At 43.9% G+C, this 22,968-nt stretch overlaps 2 protein-coding genes and 1 long non-coding RNA gene across 3 annotated transcripts in view; all 3 read right to left on the reverse strand.

The window, feature by feature from the left end:
• Positions 1-387: 387 nt before the first annotated feature.
• On the reverse strand, positions 388-3,769 carry LOC137478968 (uncharacterized). Its single transcript, XR_011001910.1, has 3 exons — positions 3,253-3,769; positions 3,060-3,109; positions 388-2,380 (listed from the first exon to the last, which is right to left on the reverse strand). It is a non-coding gene; the product is annotated as an uncharacterized lncRNA (long non-coding RNA).
• A 6,878-nt stretch (positions 3,770-10,647) lies between these two features.
• Positions 10,648-14,817, reverse strand: S1PR1 (sphingosine-1-phosphate receptor 1). Its single transcript, XM_068199702.1, has 2 exons — positions 14,660-14,817; positions 10,648-13,446 (listed from the first exon to the last, which is right to left on the reverse strand). Exon 2 carries the CDS (start codon positions 13,312-13,314, stop codon positions 12,175-12,177), a length of 1,140 nt encoding a protein of 379 aa, XP_068055803.1. The 5' UTR covers positions 13,315-13,446; positions 14,660-14,817; the 3' UTR covers positions 10,648-12,174.
• A 4,128-nt stretch (positions 14,818-18,945) lies between these two features.
• The window catches only part of LOC137479313 (uncharacterized oxidoreductase YtbE-like), a 46,921-nt gene continuing 42,898 nt past the window's right edge, over positions 18,946-22,968 (reverse strand). Inside the window, exon 8 of the mRNA XM_068199701.1 lies at positions 18,946-19,219. The gene's annotated coding sequence lies outside the window, so the exon portion shown is untranslated. The remainder of the gene's footprint in view (positions 19,220-22,968) is intronic.

The following is a 22,968-nucleotide window of genomic DNA, read 5'->3' on the forward strand; positions in this document are numbered from 1 at the left end:
ACAACCTGAGTTTCAAACAAAGATGCACATTCTGAGAGATTAAAGAAAAATAAAATGTATTTAAGTGGATAATCCTGTTGTTCTTATGATGTGTGAAGGCTTGAGACAGAAAAGCTCTGTCTGGCACAGATGGGTGCTGATGTCCTTGGCCCACAGGAAAACCTTCAACTTCACCTCCTAAACTATTGGTTAACTTTAATCTCCCACAGGGTGGGCGTTGTGAGCAACCTAGACTTACCCTTTTTTTGTTCTGTGGTTTTCTGATTTAGTGCAAGTTAACTGAGATAGCAGAGACTGAGTTAGCTCTCAAGTCAATTGTTAAGTACCAGCCCTCTCAGAGAAAGGACCCCCACCATTTGCAGTGCTTGTTCTGTACCTTAAATTGGGACAAATATTATTCCACAAAATACTTCTGTGCCTATGCTATGAATCCCATTTCATGCAAAGAAATAGACCCTCACACAGCTGCCATTCACTTGCTTTGCTCTATTCTGGATTCTCAAGAATGAGTAAAAAACTGCTTATTTTCTTGCTAATGCAGGCTGTCTGAGTTTTCTCAACCACAAATTCAACAGTGCCTGGCAGGGTGGGGCTGAAGTTTGGTTTTTCTAACATCTCAGACTGTCGTTCTGAAACTCACAGGCGTGATCAATTTTCCGGATTTCCCTTTCATGCTGGAGAGCAAAAATGCAGACGGCATGCAAGGAGCAGCAGAAGAAAAAGTAATAGCTGCAACAATCATTGATTTTTCACAACAGTTCCAACACCACTTCCATCCAAACTCATGGTAAATCTTTCACTGACATCAAGAGTTCAAAGTCTGACCCAGAGCCAGTGCCAATGCATTCTTGTCAGATGCAGGTCTTGTTTAAGTGGCCTGAACTTTTATCAACTTTGGTGGAACTTCCACAATTTCCATTTGTTCCAAGAATAAAATCAATCTGAGTCTAGGATCTGCATTAAATGAGTATCATTCATGCACTACTCGTGCAGTCTCCCTTTTGCTTTATGACGCTTTCCATTCATAGTCCCATTGCTACTTAACTGCTATATAATAACAAAGACTAAGCAAAAGTGCCTTTTAGAGACCCATCAGCAGACTTCTGTGACAGACCACTGAACAAGGAATAATGGAGTGATACCTGAGCTGCTTTAAAAAACCAAATCAAACCAACAAAATACAACCCTTATGAAAAGCAAGACAAAAAAATATGAACTTTCATCCTTCTCCAAAAAAGACAAATAAACAGTCTAATTTCAACTTCCCTTGAACTTTACATATAAAAGATTGCTTTTGAAATTCACAGAGAAACCACAAACGGAACTGTAGTAATGCCTCTGCAATCAAAACAGCTTTGGGTACATCTGCACGCCTGGGGGCAGATAAATTAGAGTATCTAGGGCTGGAGGGATGAAAGAGAAATCAAGTCCAGACAGCAGCTAGCCATGTTAGCACTGCTGAAACTTGTAAGCCACACAAAATATGCTACATTAGTTTAGGTTGCCTTGTGGTTACTCAGCTTTACAGCATTCAGGCTCAGCTGACCAGGTCAAAGCACAGAGAAGACGTGTCTGCACTTGACGTACCTTCCATTTGAAAGGTAAATTAAATTCAAACACAAACCTCGAGAAACGTGTAGCTACAAATGGAAAGAAGAAGGGCAGCCTGTTCTTCTGGTCTTCTTTTGCTTTTCATCTAACTTACTCTTCAAACATCACTTTGCAAGCTAATAAATTCACCAGATACTGCAGCAGCATTTTAGAGATTGCTGGGACCAAGGCAGACAAAAGTCCAAGCCTCTTTCCTAAATCTCCACATCAAGTTCATTTAACTGAAATGCAAAGACACACACAGCCACACAGAACGAGGAGTCAAAGGCAAATGACAGTGTTCACACTCTCCTCTCATATATCATCAGCGACAGAAACTGCTGTACCTCAACCACAACTAGTCAAACAGGCCAGACATTTCTTTGTAATGGACACAGCAGTAACACACAGTCTTTGTGAGAGTGGCTGAGGATCATCCTGACAGCATGGGAATTCTGCTCATGAACCCCTTATGTATTATGTTTGTCATCATCTCTGTTAGACCAAAATTTTATTTAATTTCCAGGACTTATTTATCCTCCACAACCTCCTCATATTTCTAAAATTCCAAGTCTAACAGCAGAGCTAATGGCAGAGAAAAAACAACCTCTAGAGGCAGTCAATTTACATAGTATTTCCAGGCCAGCATGCCATGAGGCAAAGAGGGCCACAATCAGAACCAAAGCCAGCTCAGCAGCCAGCCACCCTAGAAGAGAGCTGAGCAGAAACCTAAGACATGTTTTCTTCTCTCTTCATGTAAGGAGTTCATTTTTTGACATCCTTTCCACACCTATAACACAGCAAAATGTAAGGATTACAGTGTTGCCTAAATGTGCAAGTTTTCAAGCTTTTAAAGGCTGCAAAGACTCACAACATGTTAAAGTCATAATTATATTACTTCCAAAACCCTGGTACATGTGGATCTGCTTGATGTGCCCAAGCAATGCTCACAGGGGAGAAGCTTTTTTCAGTTTCCTGACTCCAAATAGGAGGTCTCATGCGTGCAATTATATCAGAGAAAATACTACTTCTGATTTGTGGGAACTCTTCCACTTTCAGTTTCATTAAATTATTGCCAGATTCTGATCACAATGAGGAAACACAGTTAAGGCATTCCAGCTGATTGATGGAAGGAGGGGGAACTCATGCTGGTGAGTTCTGACTGCCATTATTTTGAAGTTAAAATTGTTTCTTTCCTGACTCATTGTATTATAACAATGACATTCACTTAGAAGGGAAGGAGCAGTTTTATTACGTTGATTTCCCATAGCAGAAAGAGAGTAGATGCTACACAAAAGGCTGAGGCTGCAAGAAGCACATATCAAAATGCCTTTAAATACAGCCAAAAATCTTTTGCTATTTGTTCAACTTCACTCTCAAGGCAAATGTAGATCAGAGGCATATTAGCCTCATTTCATGCATGGACACAGTCAAACAGGACAGAAAGCATGACCTCTAGGAATACTTACACTTTCTCCAGTGTACCTGTGTGACTGTTTGTTTGAAGTCCTTTCTATACCTACAAATAAATGCTTTGATTAATGGAACTAGCCCCAAGGAAACTTCTTCAAGAAGGGAGAGCAAAACAATGGTTATTTTATCAACAATCTGCATAAATGCACACAAGATCAACAAAGGCTAGTGTGAAGGTTGCTTGATAACCTGTGTGAGAAAACTGGGTTCTCTCCCTGAGCAAGCATTAATTTGTGTCATAATCCCCAAGGTGTCAGGTTGGGGCGGTACCAGCCTGTTCCATGTCTTGTGTCTTCAGTTACCTGTTCCCAGAAGGCTGCCCAGAGGTGAATTAAAGATAACACTCAGATAAGTTTGAAGGACCACAGCAAAGGCAAGACTGAAATAAACACTTTGTCTATGAACTGTGCGTCAGATTTTGCACGTGTGCTCAATGAATTTTGTTATTAAACTCCAGCTACCACGACTTCATTTCTCTGAGCTTTAATTTCAAATAGCAGCATCTACTCTCTGCCTGCACTTCAGCAGGGGCATTGTCTCGTAGCCACAAATACTTACACGAGAACACAAACACACCACTACCGCTGTAAATCTACACTGTTCCCATACAAACACCACAGCCCCTCATAGTGTGAGGGGACAAATCAAGCAAGATCAGAAGTCTTCCTTCCTCTCGGACAAAAGGCCCGAGAGACCCTTCCCTGCCTCACCCAGGCTCCCTGCGCTGGGCCTCAGCCCCTTGCCCCGGCCCGGGGGTTTCCCCCGACTGCCCCGTGGGGAGGGAGCAGCGCCCACGCTGAGCTACAGCCGAGCGGCGGGGGCTGCGGGCCCTGCCGGGCACGGCCTCGGCCCTACCACCTCCGACAGCCGGCGGCTGAGCTGGTGCTGCTTCAGCCGAGTGAAAATAAAAATCGAGCTTTCAACAACCGCTCCTAGACCTGCAATGCACTTCGGTGGGGGGAAGAAAAAAGAAAGAAAAAGAAAAAGAAAAAGAAAAAGAAAAAGAAAAAGAAAAAGAAAAAGAAAAAGAAAAAGAAAAAGAAAAAGAAAAAGAAAAAGAAAAAGAAAAAAAAAGAAAAAGACGAGATTTCTGGTTGTTTTCACATTGTCACAAAGGTCCCTGCCCGTGTCGGGGGCAGGGGCTGCCTCACTCCGCCTGAGGGGCGCGGGCTCGGCTCGGCCGATGATTTGGTGGGTGATTTGGTGGTGCTGTAAATAGACTTCTTTAAGTACTTAAGCAGCAACGAAAACTCTGCCTCTGTGAAAGCCCGGCCAGCTTTGCAGTTGGCGCTCTTGGCTTCTCACCTTTTGGGCTGGGGTTTAACACCCGCTGCCCGACCCGGCAGTGGCGGAGCCGGGCGGCGTTTCCCGCTCTCTGGAGCGCTGCTGAAAGCTTTCGATGGCTGGGAGGCGCGGGGGCTGCAGCTGCAGCAGCGCGCCCGCAGCCCGGGACTGCCTTTAACTCCTGCGAGACCCTTTGAACTTCTCGCCGTCACAGCACACGCTTTTTGTTCATATGCTTATCACCAAGAGCAAAGCTATTTTCAGTGCTTTTTCTGTCTGTTCGGGTTGGTTTGTCCTGTCGGTTCCCCCGCCCTGGCTCGGGGCTCCCCGCGGCCGCGGCCCCAGCCAGCGCCGGGAAGCGCCGGGAAGGGAAAGGCGGCGCAGGAAGCGCCGGGCCGGGCCGGCAGGAAAACCGAGGGGAGCGCAGGAACAGCACGCAGGAAGGGACCGGGGAGCAGGGCGGCGGGAGCGGTGGCCTCGGAAAGGCTCGGAGAGGAAGGGAAGGTCGTGTTCACCTCCGAACGTGCCCCTCGAGCCGCTGCTGGCCTTCCTGAGGGCTGGGAGCCGCCGTTGCCGGCCCGGGCCGTGTGCTCGGAGCTGGGGCCGGCGGGGTGTGCCTGCGGGTGCCGCAGCAAAGAGCCCGTGCTCCAGTGCAGGAGCCGTGCTTCGTAAAAGAAATAAAATAACAATACAAACCAACCACGCTTAATTATATTCTGAAATACTAAGGTACTTTGAATCTTCAGACATCAAAATACTTTGAAAATACTCTGAAATACTTTACATGTTTTAACTGGTTCTGGTTTCTATAGACAGACTCTGCCTTTTGTCTGGAGCTTTAAAACGTTTTCTTTCTGTACCACCCAGCATACTTCCATAGCGTAGCTCCTGGGCTGAGTATTGTGTTTCCCCATTCTCGCCGATGTGGTGGGAAAAGGCTTTGCTCACTGAGCCTTTTATGTTAGTTCATCCTATTAAAGCGCCTTGCTTTGTTGTCCTCTGAACCCTCTTTAATGCCTCTGCATTTTTCAGCAAGTTTGGTGAAAAGAAAAACTTCACCCTGTATCATTAGAGTCCTGACTAGAGCCACATTCACTGATGAACTATTTCAAGTTGAAAGATTCACTGTTCCTTCACTATCACCTCAGTTGTGCAGACGAGTTCTCTCCCTCACACCGACATTATTTATTAGAAAAATAAAATTCAAATATTTTTGCTTGGGAAATGGACAGTGTCTGAGATGAAGGTTCATCTGGAAGATTTCCTCAAACAACATTTGCGATATGACATATAAAAACAGTAAGAGAGCTGATAAAATGCAAAATGTATTGAATTTCTGAGAACAGCAGGGAAAAAGAGTTGTTACACTTTTTGGAATACAGTTGTAGGCTGCTTTGAAGTAACGTCTCTGTGCCAACATAGAGGATTGGTTCAAAAGGTGCGTGGATCATATTACACAGATGAGAGACAAATACACTGCAAGCTGCAAGCAATTTCTTATCTTGTGCCTAAACCAGCAGTAGAAGTGGGAGTTGTGATGGAAATAAAAAACATGTAAAAGTGCCTGGTCTTTGGGAAATGGCTCACTTGGATTCCTTGTGCAGCAGGCATCGAAGTGGTCACCAGATTAGCAGAAATCGTTAGACCATAGTTGTGTCTTGCCTGAAAGCAAGAAAGATAACAATGCAGGCTGTGGTGAGTTGTTTTTCACCACTTCATCAGAACGTGTTTTCCAGCTAACATCTTGAACCTTCTTCCAAACATGAGGATAGGGTTGCACATATTGGTCGAATTTTTTTTTTCCTTCCACCTAGAGTAACTGATACAGCAGCATCCAGCTTATCAAAGCACAAGGAAATATTGCAAGTAGCTGGGTAATAATGGATCTGGCAGACTCTCCCCCTTATTCAAAATGACACAGATACCAACTCTTTGAATAATACCACAAAATTCAAAGTATTCACTTGTAAACATCCCTGTGTGTCTATTATACATATCTCTGTGTGGGAGGGTTCATGAGACCTTGCCCAGAGTTGCTCAGGAAAGAATTACAGATCTAAGGATAGAGTTCACAAATGAAAATTCTCAAAATCCTCAGCTTTGTGTCTGCATTACCACAGAGGATTCCTTCATTTCAAGCAGAAAATATCACAGTGTAGTCCAACTCCCTCCCCCAGCAATCCAAAATTATCCCTGAAACCTGTTCTCCCATAAACTCTCAATCACAATTTTGTGCCAAATACAATTTTTTACATCTTGAAAATTGTTATTGCACATGCTGTGTCACAATATAAATTTTATTTCTGTTGCTTAAAGTAATTTACACCCCTCACCTTCACATTATTCAGCTCTGGCTGCTCAGTATGGGCAAGAATCTGTCTAAGACAGTATTCCAGCAATTTACACCACTATCCTGCTAAGTCAAGAAGTCTTGGCTTATGCCAAGTGTTTTTGTGTTTAAGAGCAAAACTACCTTTAGCAGACAGGTCAGGTCAGCTGTCAGCTGTGGTTCACACCAGATTTTCCCCAGGAAGGGAAACAGTTTTCATCCATGATTTCACAAAGCCCAGCAGATAATTTTAACCCAGTATTTATTTGGTGATTTCCCTCTAGACTGCGTTTTCCAAATGTCCATTTGTTTTCAAAGCTGTGCATTTGGCATTTTAATCCCACTTTTAGCTGAGCAGAGTGATTCTGAATAAACACTGCAATTGTTACAGACACATCTTAACATTTAATGGGGTTTGGGTCCCCCAGGTTTCTGACGGGCTGTTTTAATGTACCGTGCACCTAAAAATGGGTCTTCTCCAAGCGATCATTCACAAAAACTCGAAATAAATATTGCCCTTTGTATCGGGTTTCCATTATGCGGCTGCTACCCCAGGCTCAGTGGAAGGTTCACAGAGGGTTGACAGAGCTTTGTGAGCTCTGCTTTATTACGACTTTTCCAAGCCGAAGCATTCCTGGGTGTGGCTGAAGGGATTTCCTGCCTTTTTGTCTTGTGGAGGTAGCACGGAAACTCCAAGTGCAAGGAAACACTTCCCGCTCAGCTGCCGTGTGGGGTTTTTCAGCAGAGGAGGGCATCGGGCAGTAGCGAGCAGGCTTGGGGAGCTCCCATACCGTGTTGCATTGTATATGCACAAGTGGCGGCTGCTGCTGCTGCTGCTGCTGCTGCTGCTGCTGCTGCTTTGATACCATGTTTCAAATCGTGACACACAACGATTGAGTCATCCTGGTGCTGCAGGAGACATGGTCCTCAACATTGTCATTCTCTTCAGTGGATCACCTAAGTCTACACTAATTATGTTCCAAACTTATAAAAAAACTCAAACCAAACCAAAGCAAGCAAGCAACCAACCAAATCAACAAAACCCCCCAAACACACCCAAACAATCTTTTGGATAATATTGTCATTTATATTGGCTGCTTGGCTTCCAGATTTCTCTGAATTCTTATTTAATCAGAAAACTTGTACAAGTTACTGTGCCACATGCTCTTATAGCTCATGTCTGCAGAGTGGATTTAATCGCTGTTAATTACCATGGAAAATCCTGTGCATAGAGTAATAGTTGAAGGGAGATTTCATGACCCTATGCAATTCTTGCTGACTGTATAAAATGAAATAAGGTTCTATCAGAACCAATCAGATGATAGCTAATAAGCAAACTCTTTCCGTCTGTAAATAGAAAGATTGGATTAGAAAAGTCTGTGAAAGCAAATTATTGGAACTTAATTTAGGTGGATTTTGTTTAGGGTTTCTTTGTTTCTTAAATCTTGACACTTTTCTTCTATTGAATTAATCTCATTTTCAAAAGAAAAAAAACCTAACTAAACATATGGGGAATTATTGAAATACAATAGATGTTTTCTGTCAAACTTCAGAACCCTGGGGAATTTCTAACATTTCAGAGCTGAGCAGGTTACATAGCTCTAGTTTGCGTACCCACATTTTTTGAATGCTTTGTCAGTTTGACCCTTTTTACAACATCTGATAATGCCTCATCCCATATAAAATGCAATCTTCTGGGCCAGATTAGGAATTAAGAAATGTTACAGTTGGGCAATCCCTATATTTTTTAGGTGACAGGATAAAATAAAGATGGATAACAGTATTTTTACACATTTCTGTTCTCTAGTGTTAGTCCTGGCAGTCTGTGGTGTACAGCAAGCCCAAGGTTAGTTGCTGCTGAGTGGTCCATGGGGCTTTCCAGCTGCAGCTCCTCTCTTGCTCAATATGCACTCTGTTATACCTGGCTCTCACACAGGAATACCTGGGCAGGGAGTTGCCAGGGAAGTAACAGACAGATTTTATGATCATTTTCTATCCCTATTCTATTCCTTGCACTGGAAGAACAGCAAGGAAAAAGAATAAACATCAAAGGACCAGGTTGCTCTGAATAATTCAGGCTATTCTATTTCACGTAGATGTTTGGCATAATGAACCTTTTCAGTTCTCAGTTCATTTTCTCTGCCTGTTTGTCACACGGCCATAACCGGGACAAAGCTGTATGCCCTTTCCATGCACACAGAAGGCAGGCCATGGCTCAGAGGGGTGCTTTCTACACTGCAGCCTCAAAACTGTGCAGTACCTCTGCTGGTGTATGGGAATGCATGGCCATGGCTGAGGAGCTGCAGGGTTCCCCCCCAGGAGGACAAAATTTCTTTTTTTTTTCACCTTACAGTTATTAATGCTATTACTTCATTACAGTTATTATTGCCTGTCTGAATCTTGTCTACTTGCATGTGGAGTGTCTATGGAAGAAGTAGATTTCAGTCACCATGACCAGGAGTGTAGGAAATGCTTCCCATGGCCCAGTGCCACAATCTAGGGTGTGCACATCTTTTACTGCGTGAATTACGTAGGGCTTTGAGTTCCCTCCCAGAACTGGGCTCCCATCACAGTCACCTCCAGAGAGGAAACCGTCATTTTCCACAAAGGCCCACAGTGCTTAGATGAGATAAGCAAGGGATACAGAAACACCAGCAAAGGGAAGAGAAATGACTCACCTGTGGGCTATCAGCTCCTAGTACAGAAAAGGGGTGGTAGTCACAAGGGGTCGGTGACACCCTGCTGTGATGACACAGCTCAGCCCTTGTCACAGGATCTCAGATGTGTGGGACAAACAACCTTAATGCTTGTAAGGCTTCAGGAGCAGAAGGGTCCCAGTCCCTCAGATAAAACCACCCCTACAAATTCAGATGTCCCTGTGCATTGCCTCATCCCTGTAAATTGCATTTATTTACTCATTGGTAGCACAAGGGTTTAACTTGGACTTCCATGGTTTATACATTTTTGGTGCTCTGCACAGAAGTGACTTCATCCCTGGGACAAAGCTGTGCTTTCCCTCATGACTGTCAGCACCCAGGGTAAACCATCCCTGCCCAAATGAAGGCCTGAGCCAAGAGACACTTTATCTTGTGCACAAATACAGATTTGACGCTTTTTTCAGCCCTGCTCAGGTCACTATTTAAAAGGCTAGGAAGTGAGCACACATGAAATCATTCCTTCCATACAGGCAGACAGATGGAGAGAAATTCCAGCCTGCTTCCACTCTTTTGTCTTCAGGGCATTTTTGGAATTTCCTTCAGGAAGTAAGGTTATGACCCAGAGCCTTCCTCGGTGAGTAGGCTCTCATTTCCCACAGTAAACCCTGCACAGCGATGACATACAGTATGAGAAGGTGAGGTTTATCTTCGCTCTCCAACTGCATCCGCTATGAGCTCCATGGAACTTAAAAGTAATTCAGAGAGGGAACAGCCACGAGAAAGGAAATGGAAGTCAAACCTTTGGGAGAACTAACGCAGTATCTGTTCAACTATACTGCCATGGTCTTTGCTGGCAACCCAATGGAGCTGCAGCGCTCGTGCAGCTGAGGCCGTCATTCTGTGTTTCATAAACTTCCTTGACATTTGCAATAAGCTAGGAATTGAACTTATGAATTATATTGGTGATACAAGTGAATTACTTCACTTTTCTACTCTAGGCAGTCATGGTAAAACTAGCAACCGTCTGGTTTTCCTTCTGTTTGTACTTCATTGGCTGTCGGAGAAGGATTGCTACTGTAGAGATTCTTCTAGTGGTATTTCAGCTATACAGCATATGCTGACAAGAAAGTTATAGTTTAAAATTCATTTTGTATTTTACGTGATCCTGTGACATTACACGTTATGTCCCCACAGAATGGACTCAATCCCAGCACGTGCTAAAATCAAGGAATTCTTTCACTTACTTCTGTGGAAGCCATACCTGGCATGAAACCACCACAATAGTATAAAACTGCTAGCAATCTGATAATAAAATCATTTAAAAAATCAGTTTATTAATGTTTAGAAGTCAATAAAGCTATGTGCAAATTGAACAATAAAAGTCAGAAACATTTAAATACTATTTTTTAAACCAGAAAAAAAAAACCCAACAGTTTAATTGCACTGGAAATTTTACTACAAAGGCAATACATTTTCTTTACAAAATACCAGTCCTAGGAGTTGCTGATGACTGTAGATAAGTCAACTGCTCTCAGCTATCCCAGATATACCTCACTTGTTATAGTAATACTCTAGGCGCATGAAGACTCCTGTATCTTATTTACATAGTACACATTCAACCCCATTAGCACAGGTTAGAAAAATAGAGAAGTAAAAATGAATGCTGTAAAACAAATACATTCAATTTAACGACAGGTACTTCTTCCATGATAAAATACAGACATCTTTGCTGAAATTATAAACATTAATAAAATGTGCCAAAATGTATTGCATTTTGTTATGGAAGTGCATTTATCTATAGTCATTTCACTTCAACTTTCTTTTTATTTTTTCTGAAACCCGACATACTCTTTTCTGATTTTCCAACTGATCCTTACTTTTGGAAAGACTGTGAACCTGACACTGAAATACCCCTTCAGCTTTTAGCTCTTCTTACTTAGGGAAAAATCCCACTGTTGACAATAGTATTTTATACTATTTTGTAGACTTTCAAGTCATCTTGAAGAGAAATGATGTTTAGTTCTTCCTTGCATTTTTCATGACAATGCAGTTTATTTAATGCTATAGAATAAAAAGGCAGTCAAAATATGGGGCCAAATGCCATTCTGAGCGACTCCATTAAATCTGACGCAGCCAATGGAATTGTACAGGCGAAAGTAACTGCAGAATCTAGCTCATGGTCTTCAAATATAATACAGACTGACAGCAAAAATTCACAGCTATGATCTTGCTAAGTAAAACCCCAAGAGCTTTGGACTCTGCAAATAAAACCTTATGACTTAACTAAAAGCTCTGCAAAATTATGCCAATTATGGTTGTATGTGGTCTAAGTTATATTTGTGTGATCTCCTTCCATGTTATGTACTAAACAAACACACTTCTTACCAAAGATACCAGAGCCACCACTAAATTCAGTACAGAAAGATCTTTGTGTCAGTGGTTTGCTGTGAAGAGAAAAAACTTCACATTCTTCTCACAGGGAAAAAAAAAAATATTCATTCTCCCTTTCCCTCCTCCCCCTCTCTCTTTCTCTCACACACACCAGGCATCATTTCACCAAGGCATCAGTCTTTCAGAGTTACTAAGGAGATTTCAGGATATGAATGCGCCTGACAATCCTGAGCTGCCTCAGCGCAAAGACAAAACATGCTCCAGGGAAAAAGATTTTCAAGCCAGAACAGTGTGTCCCATTTCTTGAACTCCAGCCTCGCAAGTGCACCGTTTGCCTCATTAGAACTAATGCTACTTGCTCACTCAGCCCAACGCTGCTGCTGTGAGCAGGAGGCGTCCCAGCTCCCTGATTTCAGAGGAAGACTCTGAAATACACCCCCATGGTTACTCCTAAGAAGATGAGGTAACATTGCCCGAAGACATGATGGTTTCAGGATGGTCACCGTCCTCCTTCTGTGGGTGTGAGGAGTTGTCAGACTTACTCCGGCTGAACTCCATCCCCCCAATGATTGGCCGTTTGAATTTGGTCCCAGAATCTGCTGGGGGACATGTGCAGCAGCACAAAATCTTGATGAAAGCCCTCCGCATCTCTTTGTTTGTCAAGGTGTAGATGATAGGGTTCGTGGCTGAATTGAGCACGGCCAGTACTAAGAAATACTCTGCTTTGTAAAGGATTGGGCAGGCCTTCACTTTGCACCCCACATCCAGTAAAAGGAGGATGAACAGAGGAGCCCAGCAGGCAATGAAGACACTCAGGACTATGATCACTGTCTTGAGCAAGGCTAGTGACTTTTCTGAGCTCCTGGTAGCTTTGGTAATGTTTTTCCGAAATGTCAGCCTGCGGCTCCTAGTCCTCACCATGGAGTAGATCCTGCAGTAGAGGACCACAATAGATAACAAAAGGCCAGTGAAAACGGTTGTGCAAAAGAGAATATAGTGCTTGTGGTAGAGAGGCAGCACGGTGGAGCAGTTGGACAAGAGGTTCTTGCAGTTCCAGCCCATGATCGGGAGCCCCCCAAGGATTGCGGAGATGACCCAGCACGCACTGATCAGCAAGAAGGAGCGGAAGCTGTTGCTGCCATTGTGGAGTTTCATCTTCAGCATGGTGATGTATCTCTCAATGGCAATGGCCAACAAGCTGAACACAGAAGCTGACAAGGCAACAAACATGCTGCCTTCTCTTACAAACCACTGGTTGGGGGTCAGGCTGTAGGTTTTGTGTCCAGAAAGCAGGAGGTTGGCAGTGTAAGCCACACCAGCCAGCAAGTCTGAAAGAGCCAAGTTCCCAATGAAATAGTACATGGGTCTGTGAAACTTCTTGGTTTTCCAGATGGTAAGCAAGACAAAAATGTTCTCTAAGATTATAAAGCAGCAAATGATGATAAAAACCACCGACGTCACTTTAATTCCAGTGTCCACACTCTCATTTAGCTTTCCCGTGTAATTATAATGCTCTTTGATGACATAGTTGACATCAGTGTTGGTAGGGTTGCTGGTGACCTTTTGCGGGGCAGTTGTGCCGGAGTTCATGGTGCCTGGCCGGGGACTGCTCCCCCAGCGGCCACCGGATGGTGACGCCGACCGCAAACCCGGTGGCTGCCCCGAAATTCCTTGGCCCCACAGCCTGCTCGGCACTGCTGCACAGCCTCACAAACTGCAGCCCTAAGAACAAGAGGCACAAAAAACAGACTTAAAAGAAGGAAGACAAAACAGTGTAGCAAATGCTAAAGGGTTCAAGATAATCTGCTGTTTTAACTGTGCATCAGAGTCATAAATGTATTCACACATGAATCAGTTTCATTCAGCTGGTAAAATACCTTTAAAAGGTGGTTAGGCATATTCAATAGTTAAAGCTAATAAGACCAAAAAAGTTCTGTCATGCAGAACTGAACAAGTTGGAGTCAGCAAGGACTGTATTACTGGACTTCTTCCAACACAAAAGATCTCAAAGCTCCCCAGCAGTAAGTTCTAGTCTTTTTTCTTCAGTGGGAAATACAACAACAGAGATTAAAAAAAGAGAAACAGCTTGCTTGATTAGATTTAACTCTAAATGTATGAAAGTCTGCACAGAAATTACTTGACAGGAGACCCGTATTCTCCTCCATTAATAAAATCTGAATACACTTTGGAAGGGGGTAGTTATGCAATTTACTGATGCCATCTCAAACAGTGGTAAATTCACTGATGTAAATATAAACAAGAAATAATCTCAAAGCTGTAAACAGGTAAGGGGTGCCCTTGCTAAATACAAGTAAGAATATGCTTTACAAAGCCCACAGCAGTAAAAAGTTTAGAAAAACAAGAAAAATATGGAATTAAGCTAAAGAGCAAGCCCATTCCACGGGTCTAAAACAAAAGAATGTCAAAAAACCCTTGCATTTAAATAACTAGAATTGCAAGCTTTTGAAATGGGCATAATTAAGGAATACGCATATAGAGGAAACCCCCTTTACATATAAAGGTTTTGTTGTGGACATTTAAAAAGAATTAAACCCGTAATATCAGGCAAGGAAAGAAGAACAGGCAGATTTGCTAAATTACAGCCTAAGCGGGGCAAGGCAGTGGGTTCGGCTCCCTGCGGGCTCCGGTCCGCATCGCTCCTGCCCCGCACCGCTCCTGTCCCGCACGGCTCCGGGGCTCCGACTCGCACCGCTCCGGCTCCGCTTCGGTCTCTAGCGCGCGTGGCTCCCGTCCCGCACCACCTCTGCCGGACGCGGCACGCAGCCGGGCACGCCGGCGCTCAGGTAGCCTCCTTCCCACCCCTTCTGCTTTGTTTCGTGGCCCCGGGGGTCGCGCCGAGCGGGGACCGCAGCGCTGGGACCTGAGGCGTCCCCGCGGTGCGGGGAGTGCGCGGCCGCGGCTCCCCGAGCCTTACCTCGCTCAAGCGTGGCGCGGAGCCCAGATCGGCCCCGCACATCTTGCGTGCCCACGGAGCAACTCCGGTGGGTGGGCCTGGGGGCTCGGTGGTTTTAATGTTTCTGTTGCTGCCGCTCTCCACCCCGTTTCCGATTCCCTGTCTCCTCCCTGCATGCCCAGCCCGGCCCGGCCCAGCCACCGCCGGCGGGACACCCCCGCCCACCGCCCCGGCCCTGCCCCGCCCCGCCCCGCGAGCAGCCGCGGGCGCTGCCGTGCCCGGCTGCTACAGGCGCCGCGGGGCTGCAGCGGGCGGCACAGGAAGGCGTGAGGCGAGGAACTCCCCCGCGGGACCCCCTCGCCCTGCCGGCCGGGGGACGCGGGGAGGGGACGCCGCGGCCGGGCTCCAGCCATCCCTGACCTGGGAGCCGCCGCCTCCCGCCACCGGGCGCACCCGGCATTCCGGGGAAGGAGGTGCTGGCACGGCCCGGCCGGCTCCGAGCACGGCTCCTGCGGGGTGTCCAGGGCAGCTTCCCGGCCGCCCGGCTCTCTTGCCCCTCGAGTAGACACAGAAAGGTTATGGCCAAAGGCAGCAACCCGCATGCTACCTCCGTTCGCCCTCTGAGAGGACAGTGTAAGTCACGTTTAAGGAAACACCTGGAAGAAGCTCTTCCATCTTCTCATTACAACCAAGGTGTGTTTTTGCCGTGGCACTCGTGGCCTGCAGAGTGACTCACCGGTGGCTCCCCCGGGGAGGCCGCAGCCCGATGGGGCGAGGATGGTGCCAGGCTGCACTCTGCGGGGCAGAAGCCAGAACTGGCCCACGGGGGATAAACTCAGTTCTTGCCACTGTCAAACAGCACCAGGTCTTGGTGTTTCCACATGAGAAAAAAAAAATCCCAAACAAAAAACAATCAAACAAATAAAACCCCAACCCAACCCCCCCACCCCGAAAAACTAAAAAAACCCAAAACTAACCTCTGCATGTTCAGAGGATGCTGTAAAACAACGTTTGAAAGTATTTTAATGCATTTTTTTCAGAAACAAAATTGGCAATGGCAACTACTTAACACTGTTACCATTGTATCATATTGTATATTCTTTTTAAAAGAAAAAACACCTTTGGCATATGTGAAACGCCAGCCCTGGTGTATTCTACCGTTGCACTTACTACAGAAATTTTCCTCTTCCTTCCTTGCTCTGCTCTTGTTAACTCCAAATGGAAATGTAAAAGAATATCACAACAGGCCAAAGCGCAATATATTGGGTCTTTCAGTTTAAAGCATTGTGCCCGTCAATTAGCTGTAGCAGTTGTTATGGGGAAGCAGCTTTCCTCTGAAAGACAGTACAAATATTCTACACTCAGGAAGAGGGTCCCTCTCTTATTTATGCTAATAGTCACGCTTCAGCTGCTCCACACCTCTCCCAGAATGACTCAGATAAATTACACTGGCAAACAGACATTTACTCTTCTACCACAAAGCTAGAAACTTGAAAAGATATTTAGCCTCCTGAGAGCCTGGAGGAAAATGCAGCCGTTAAGTCACAACTGTCAGAAAATGCACATGAGATAAATCATGTTTGAGGTTGACATATGTATCCCCTGCAACTGCCCGACATACCCCAGATATTTCAAGCTTTCCCCCTTATTTATCTAATATATAGAAAATACTAAATAAAAGTGCATTCATTAGGCATTTTATTCTAGGAAATAATTCTCACATAATTTTAAGTAAGAGGAACATATTAAAGGAACATGCTTTAATTAAAGGATAGAATGATTCAGGGTTTCATTAGTCAGATGTGCAGGCTTTCATGTCCAGGCTATTGGTTACCAGCTGAGAGGATACCATCTCAGAGATGTGACATCCAACAAATTGTCAGAGGCTGTGTAATTACAGAACCATAGAATGGTTTGGGTTGCAATGGACCTTAAAGATCACCCAGTTCCTACTCCATTGCCATGGGTGGGGGCACCTTCCACTAGGTCAGGATGCTCAAAGCCCCATCCAACCTAGCCTTGAACACTTCCAGGGATGGGCACATCCACCCTTTCTTTAGGCAACCTGTTCCAGGGCCTCACCACCCTCACAGGGAAGAAATTCTTATCAATATTGAAACTAAGCCCACTGTCTTTCAGTTTGAAGCCATTCTCTTGTCCTGACACTACATGTTCTTGTAAAAAGCCCCTTTCCAGCTTTCCTGTAGGGCCCCCTTTATATTCTTAAGCACCACAAGAAAGTAACTGCAGAGCCTTCTTTTCTCCAGACTGAACAAACCCAACTCTCTCAGCCTTTCCTCAGAAGAGGTGCTCCAGCCCTGCGATCATTATTTGCATCTTTCCTCTGGACCTGCTCTGACCATGTCTGGTCCAAGTCTTTTCTGCGCTGAGAACCCCAGAGCTGGACACAGCACTGCAGGTGGGGTCTGACCAGAGTGGAGCAGAGGGGCAGAATCCCCTCCCTTGACCCACACTATTTATGGTGCAGCCTAGGATACAACTGGCTTTCTGGGCTGCAAACTCACATTGCAGGCTCATGTCCAGCCTCTTATCCACCAGCACTCCCAAGTCCTTCACATCTGCCTCTCTCAGCCTATAGTGATACAAGGAGTTGCCCCAACACAAGCGCAGCACTGGACAAAATACGCAGGCAATTTCAGTTCCATTCCAAAAGGTGAGTACTTGTATCACAAAAAGCATCGTTAAACTTAGATGACCACATACATTTACAGCCTTCTTGACATCTTGGCACTGAGGAAACTGAAATATAGCTCCATTCTTCACAGGCAAATGGAGGCAGATCAGCTGGATTTGCACTAAAGGCTGTCTAAACCCTCAGAGAAGATAGGTTAACATAGCTCAACTGCACAGGTTCTAACCTGCTTACAAGGGCTGAAACACAAACACAGGACTCAGGTTGGTCCAGCCAACTCTACCAAAACTGCAGTTGCTGGTGTTTAGCAAGGGGGTTTACACCAGGGTTACACTCCAGCCTCACCAGGAAAACAAGCCACCAAGAGAATGAGAACTCTTTCTCAGTACCCCTCCAACTGCCTTGTCCACTGATAAGGAAGCTTGCACTTCTACTACAGAAATCCAGTGTATACATGGCTCCTCTGAGAACTCAATTCTGGAATTGCCTATGGTCAGAATAAGGAGAAAGAACAACACGATGTTATTCATGCATTTCAGAAATAACCAGAATGCAGGTCTCTGTCAAATGCCAGCAGGAAGGCTGCACACATCAGGACACCAACCTGACACATAACAGATGCCTCACCTGGCTGAACTGGTTAAAAAAAAATGTTCTGCAACATGTCCAGTAGTATAAAGAGACAGACACATTTTCCACAGGGATCCTGAGTATGTATATGCTCCTAGGTAGTTTTCAGGATGAGCAGAAACTCACATTTTAGGGAATGTCATGAACAACAAAATAATACTGACTGTGTGTGACAACCAAAGTTCTTGTGGAACTTCCAGTGAGAGCTTAGCTTGGTAGGGATTGCAGAAACCTGGCTAGTCACAGAGCAATTTCCTTGCAGGAAAATGCTTTGATCTTGTCAGAAAAGAAGCTGTAAGCTGGGGTCCACCCAATGCCTGCATATCAAAAGCCTGGTGGCCTCTGACACCACCAGACCGAACTCCCAGAGCAGCTGGACAACTCACAATTGCATCAGAGGAGTGTCTGAATACTATCCATCTTGAAAAGATAGTGACAATCCCTGCAAGGGAGATTAGCAAAGGATTTTTCTCCAACACGTCATTCTTCTGCACTTTTCAAAAGTCTTTGTCCATATAAGCAAAAACTACTTTTATTCATCCTGATGCAACTTAGGTCACAAAGGGAGCCATTCCTCTCTGAAGTGCTGGGTCATGACAGGAGATCTGTGAAACAGCACCAGAATGCAGGTTTGGTCACCAAGAAAATATCAAGAATGGGCTGCAGAATCCCCCAAAATTCTCATGACAAGAAGAAATAAAGAACTTGGATTCATTATTCTGCTGCAATCCCTGAACAAATACTCCATATTTTGAATCATTTGTCAAGATTTACATGCACTGTAGCATGTTCTTATGTGCCTTCAAGTTATTGATAGTTTTCAAAATCTGTAAGGAAAAAAATATGCCTAATTAATGTATTCAAATGGGTTCAAATGACACCTTAAAAGAAGTACATGCAGGCAGAAAAAAATTATAATATCGTGAGATAACTCAACCCATACTGGGAGACTATACCAGGAAGCTCTAAGAGAGCATAGAAAATGTTGAAAGTATTTCTGTATCTGTAAGAAAGCTACAAAGAGTAAATTAAATTATTTTATTATTTTGTTAACGTAAGAGTAACTATAAACCATTTATACTGGTTCTTGAGTATACTACATACCTAAGAGAACAATTCAGATTTATTGTTCAGTTTAAAATTAATTAATGTGTCAGTTACATCACTTTACTAGTTTAGAACAATCTGGTTTTAAATTATTCTTTCCACAAGGAATAGGTTAGATGAATCAATTTTGTGTTGATATTCAGAGTGTTCAAAAATTCCATATCTTCTTTCCTCAGATTAGAATCAAAAACCTGGTTTGAAAAAAAAAGAAGTCATGAGAACATTGCAAAAATTAAAGCACACATATTTTTTCAGTATCAGTATTCTGTAACTTACATGGTCTGGTTTTAAGTTCTTGATGTTGATAAAAATATTAATTAAATGGCCTTTTTTGTTTAAAAAGGCAATTGTAAAAAGTTTACTGTATTCATTTTTGTGAGAATCTGCACTTTATTTTTAGCCCACTAAGCTGAATATATTATTAGCTAAAGCTCAAGTCTGAAGGGAAAGAATTGAAGTAGTTGAGAAAGTGACATGCAATAGTTTGCATGGGTATCATTGTACCCAAAAGTCTACCACACTCTAATATATGGAGCAATCATTAACGGGATGATAAAACTCCTAATATACTCTTGAGCTTCCCACTAGTAGTTCAACCACAGAATGTTTCTCAAAGGGCACTGGCTGGCCAGGCCACTATCACACACATTCCAGCTGGGCACAGCGACTGCGATCTGCTGCAGTCCGTCCCTGCCAGGCTCCTCTGAGCAGCTCGTCCCACAACTCCAGCCTCACCTACAGCGCCCTACAGAGGGACACACGGTACAGTGGAGTGCTCTGGCTGCGGCCACAGGACAGAGGTCTCCCAGCTAGCACACTCCCCGTGGCCAGAGGGCACTCACGAGAGTGGCTGCCCCCAGATCTCTTCCGAGACCTCCTTTGGGTGGCGGCGCTTGCAGGGATAAGCAGCCCCCTGCAGCAAGCTGTGGCATGGGTAACACAGCAATCGGGCAATATGAAGAACCAAGACAAAGAAACAGAGAGGGACCACTTGTATGAATTCCAAGGCAGTTTGTTACCAAGGAGGAGTCAGGAACAAGTAGCCAGCAGCTGAGGGTTTGCAGCATCTTTTAAAGAGGGGAGGGTATACGGGGTGGAAACAACCTTCATCCAATGGGGAAGCATTAGGGAAGGAGAGCACAGCTGGGGCTGTCCAATGAAAGCAGCTCAGGGAAGGGAGCAGGTTTAACAGGCCAAGGATACACTAAGGAAGGGGCTACAGACAGGGAACATTCTGGAACAAAAGGGGTGTGCTCACTTGACAGACAGCGATAGGAGGCAGTGCAATGGGGATTGACAGGGACTTATGAGGAGGCAAGGGAGGTACTGGGGAGACTGACATGGGGATTGACAGGCACTTGGCAGGAAAATATTGAAGTGAACAACTCAGGGCTAAACCATTAGGGAGACAAAATGGGGTACATGGAGCAAACCATTATAAACTGATTAATAAAGAACAATTATAAAACAACAAACCACCACAGTACAGCACTGGGGAACAGTGCACATGCTCAACACTTCCTTTCGAGTGTGTACATATCTTACTGGAGGCTGCAAAAGTTAAAAAACTAGGTACAGAAAAAGTCTCCCAACACAGCAACACAAAAAATTATCAGAAGGTTGGCTTATCTGTTATTTTTACCCAATGCACAATAGTGAGAGGTGAGCTTCAAAGCTTTGGGAGGGCAAGAGCTACACCACCTTTACCCCCGTTTTCAAAAGCATGGGTTAACCACAGAGGTGTGAATCTTATGCAGTCGGCTTGGCCTAGCAGATTGGTGAATTTACCAGCATTACAGTTTATTTTCTACACATTCTACTCAGAAAATAATGCCTTGGAAGTCATGTTGGGGGGACAGGTGTGATAGAAACACTTCTGCAGCCTGATTAAAAAAATCCTGAATATTCACTTTAAAAACCCATTTCCATTATTCTCCTATGAAACATTCGTAGGTGCCTTCATCTCCAGTAATATAAGAGATGAAAACCAGAAAGAAGCAAGAAAAATAGGAGAGGGAGCTACTCAGAGTCAGGCAGGAAGCTACTTGGCTGCACAGAAAATGGCCTCACCCTTTCCACTGACTTTTAGTTTATATTTTTCTTTTCCTTATTTGTTTCAAGAGTTTCCTTCCATTAGGAGTCACAGAGCTCTTGCAAAGGCAGCTGACTGCATTTAGGTAGATAGCACTGATAAATTGCATCTTATTTTAAGAAATGGTTTATCTCAACTGAAAAGGAGTGTCCCAATCAGTCACTACCATAAATGACATAATGACAGGGAAGAAAAATTGCCTTCAGTTTTCTGGTGTATTCCCTGATCCTATTGGCAAGATGATGAGTTAAAAATATTAAATGGGTGCATTGATGTATCTTGAAAAAGGTCACTGTAGAAAGGTGAACAAATTTTCTCTCTAGGGGAAGTTTGTTTTATAGAAATAAGAACAAGAGGAAGAATTTCAACCCTGGGGAAGAATATGCATATAATTCAAAGAATTCACTTGAGGGATAAATTCTGAATTTAAAACAGCAAAATTTTTAAAAATGGGCACCTCTAGGCAATCTGACCAAAGAAGAAATAAAAAACAGAAATAAACTTTCTGGTTTTGTATGTCCAGCACTTTTATACCCTTTTGATTTCTGTGTTCTATGTCTCTTACCATAAATTACTCCTCTCTACTATTCCTAAATCTCATTAGTGTTCACTTGTCAATTTCTTATTAGTTGTCTTATTTCTTTGACCAGTGTTGGGAGTACTTTAGAAAGGTTCATTTAGATGAGGTGATGTGCACTTACTCTTCAGCAGCCTTTGCTTAAGAAGAAAATTATTGCTGCCAGAGGAATGCCAATGTAGTTGTAGACAGGGGCATAAAATATGAATCCACCGAGTCTGTCTTTCCTTCTGCAACCTCACCAAAAGTAAAAGAGGACTTGCTCAATGATTCTAAATTAACAACTGTAAAACTTGTGAATACCACAGTCAAAGGAAAAGGCTTCAGTGAACTATCCCAAGGCCACAGGAGATAACAGGGTTTCAGCCTCCTGGGCAATTATAGCTTCTAACAGAAAACAATGGCTATTAGTGAGGCACGATGTGCAAAACTGCTCATCACACCTGGGAGAAAGATAGCTTGAGTCAGCTGAGTCCCAGGACTTAAAATCTTGTATCATCTCAAATTACACCTCACTTAGTACATAGCTAAAATTAAACTCTTCTGTAGTTCTAAAGGCACTAATTGGCAGCAATGGAAATTCTAGGAAAGATTACAAAATAATAATGAAAAAAACCCACCACAGAAAAAAGTCCTGAACCAACAACAATTTCCCCCGAACGGAATTAGAAAAGTATCAGATTAAAACTGTAACTTGCCACAGCTACTCCTTAAGAAGAATGCTCTTTTAGTAATACTATTCTTGATTATTCCTCTCATTACTCACTGACCTCCTTAGAAACCCTGACCTAGTCTGAGAAAATGGTGGCTTGCCTTCCTTGCAAAAGCAGGTGCAGACACCAAAAATAATGTTAAATCTCTTTGACAGAAGGAACACTGAAATATATTAATGAACTCACGGCCATTCTCACACTAGCCTAAGGTCTCCTATGTGGGGCATTTAATTCCAATTAAACTCAAAACAGGGAGCTGGTCAGCCAGAATCAAGTGCAAAACCCTAGAAGCGTTGCAACGCGCATGCAGCTCCAGACATGTAGTCCTAACATGACACTGTTCTGGTAACACTGGAGCTAGAATTTGCTAGCCTACATAAATATTTGGTTCCTTTGACACATCATTTATGTTTGAAGCAGTATATTGATGTGATGTCTGTTTCTTTAGAGAGAACTAGAGGTAGACTCCAGCCTGTGTTTTGTAAATTCTTAGAAAGTCATCACTGCCAAAAGCTGTATTTAGGAAATATCAGGCACATGACTCACTTCTAGTCCTTG

This window comes from Anomalospiza imberbis, chromosome 9 (assembly GCF_031753505.1).
Source record: "Anomalospiza imberbis isolate Cuckoo-Finch-1a 21T00152 chromosome 9, ASM3175350v1, whole genome shotgun sequence".
In the NCBI taxonomy this organism is placed as follows: Eukaryota; Metazoa; Chordata; class Aves; order Passeriformes; family Viduidae; genus Anomalospiza; species Anomalospiza imberbis.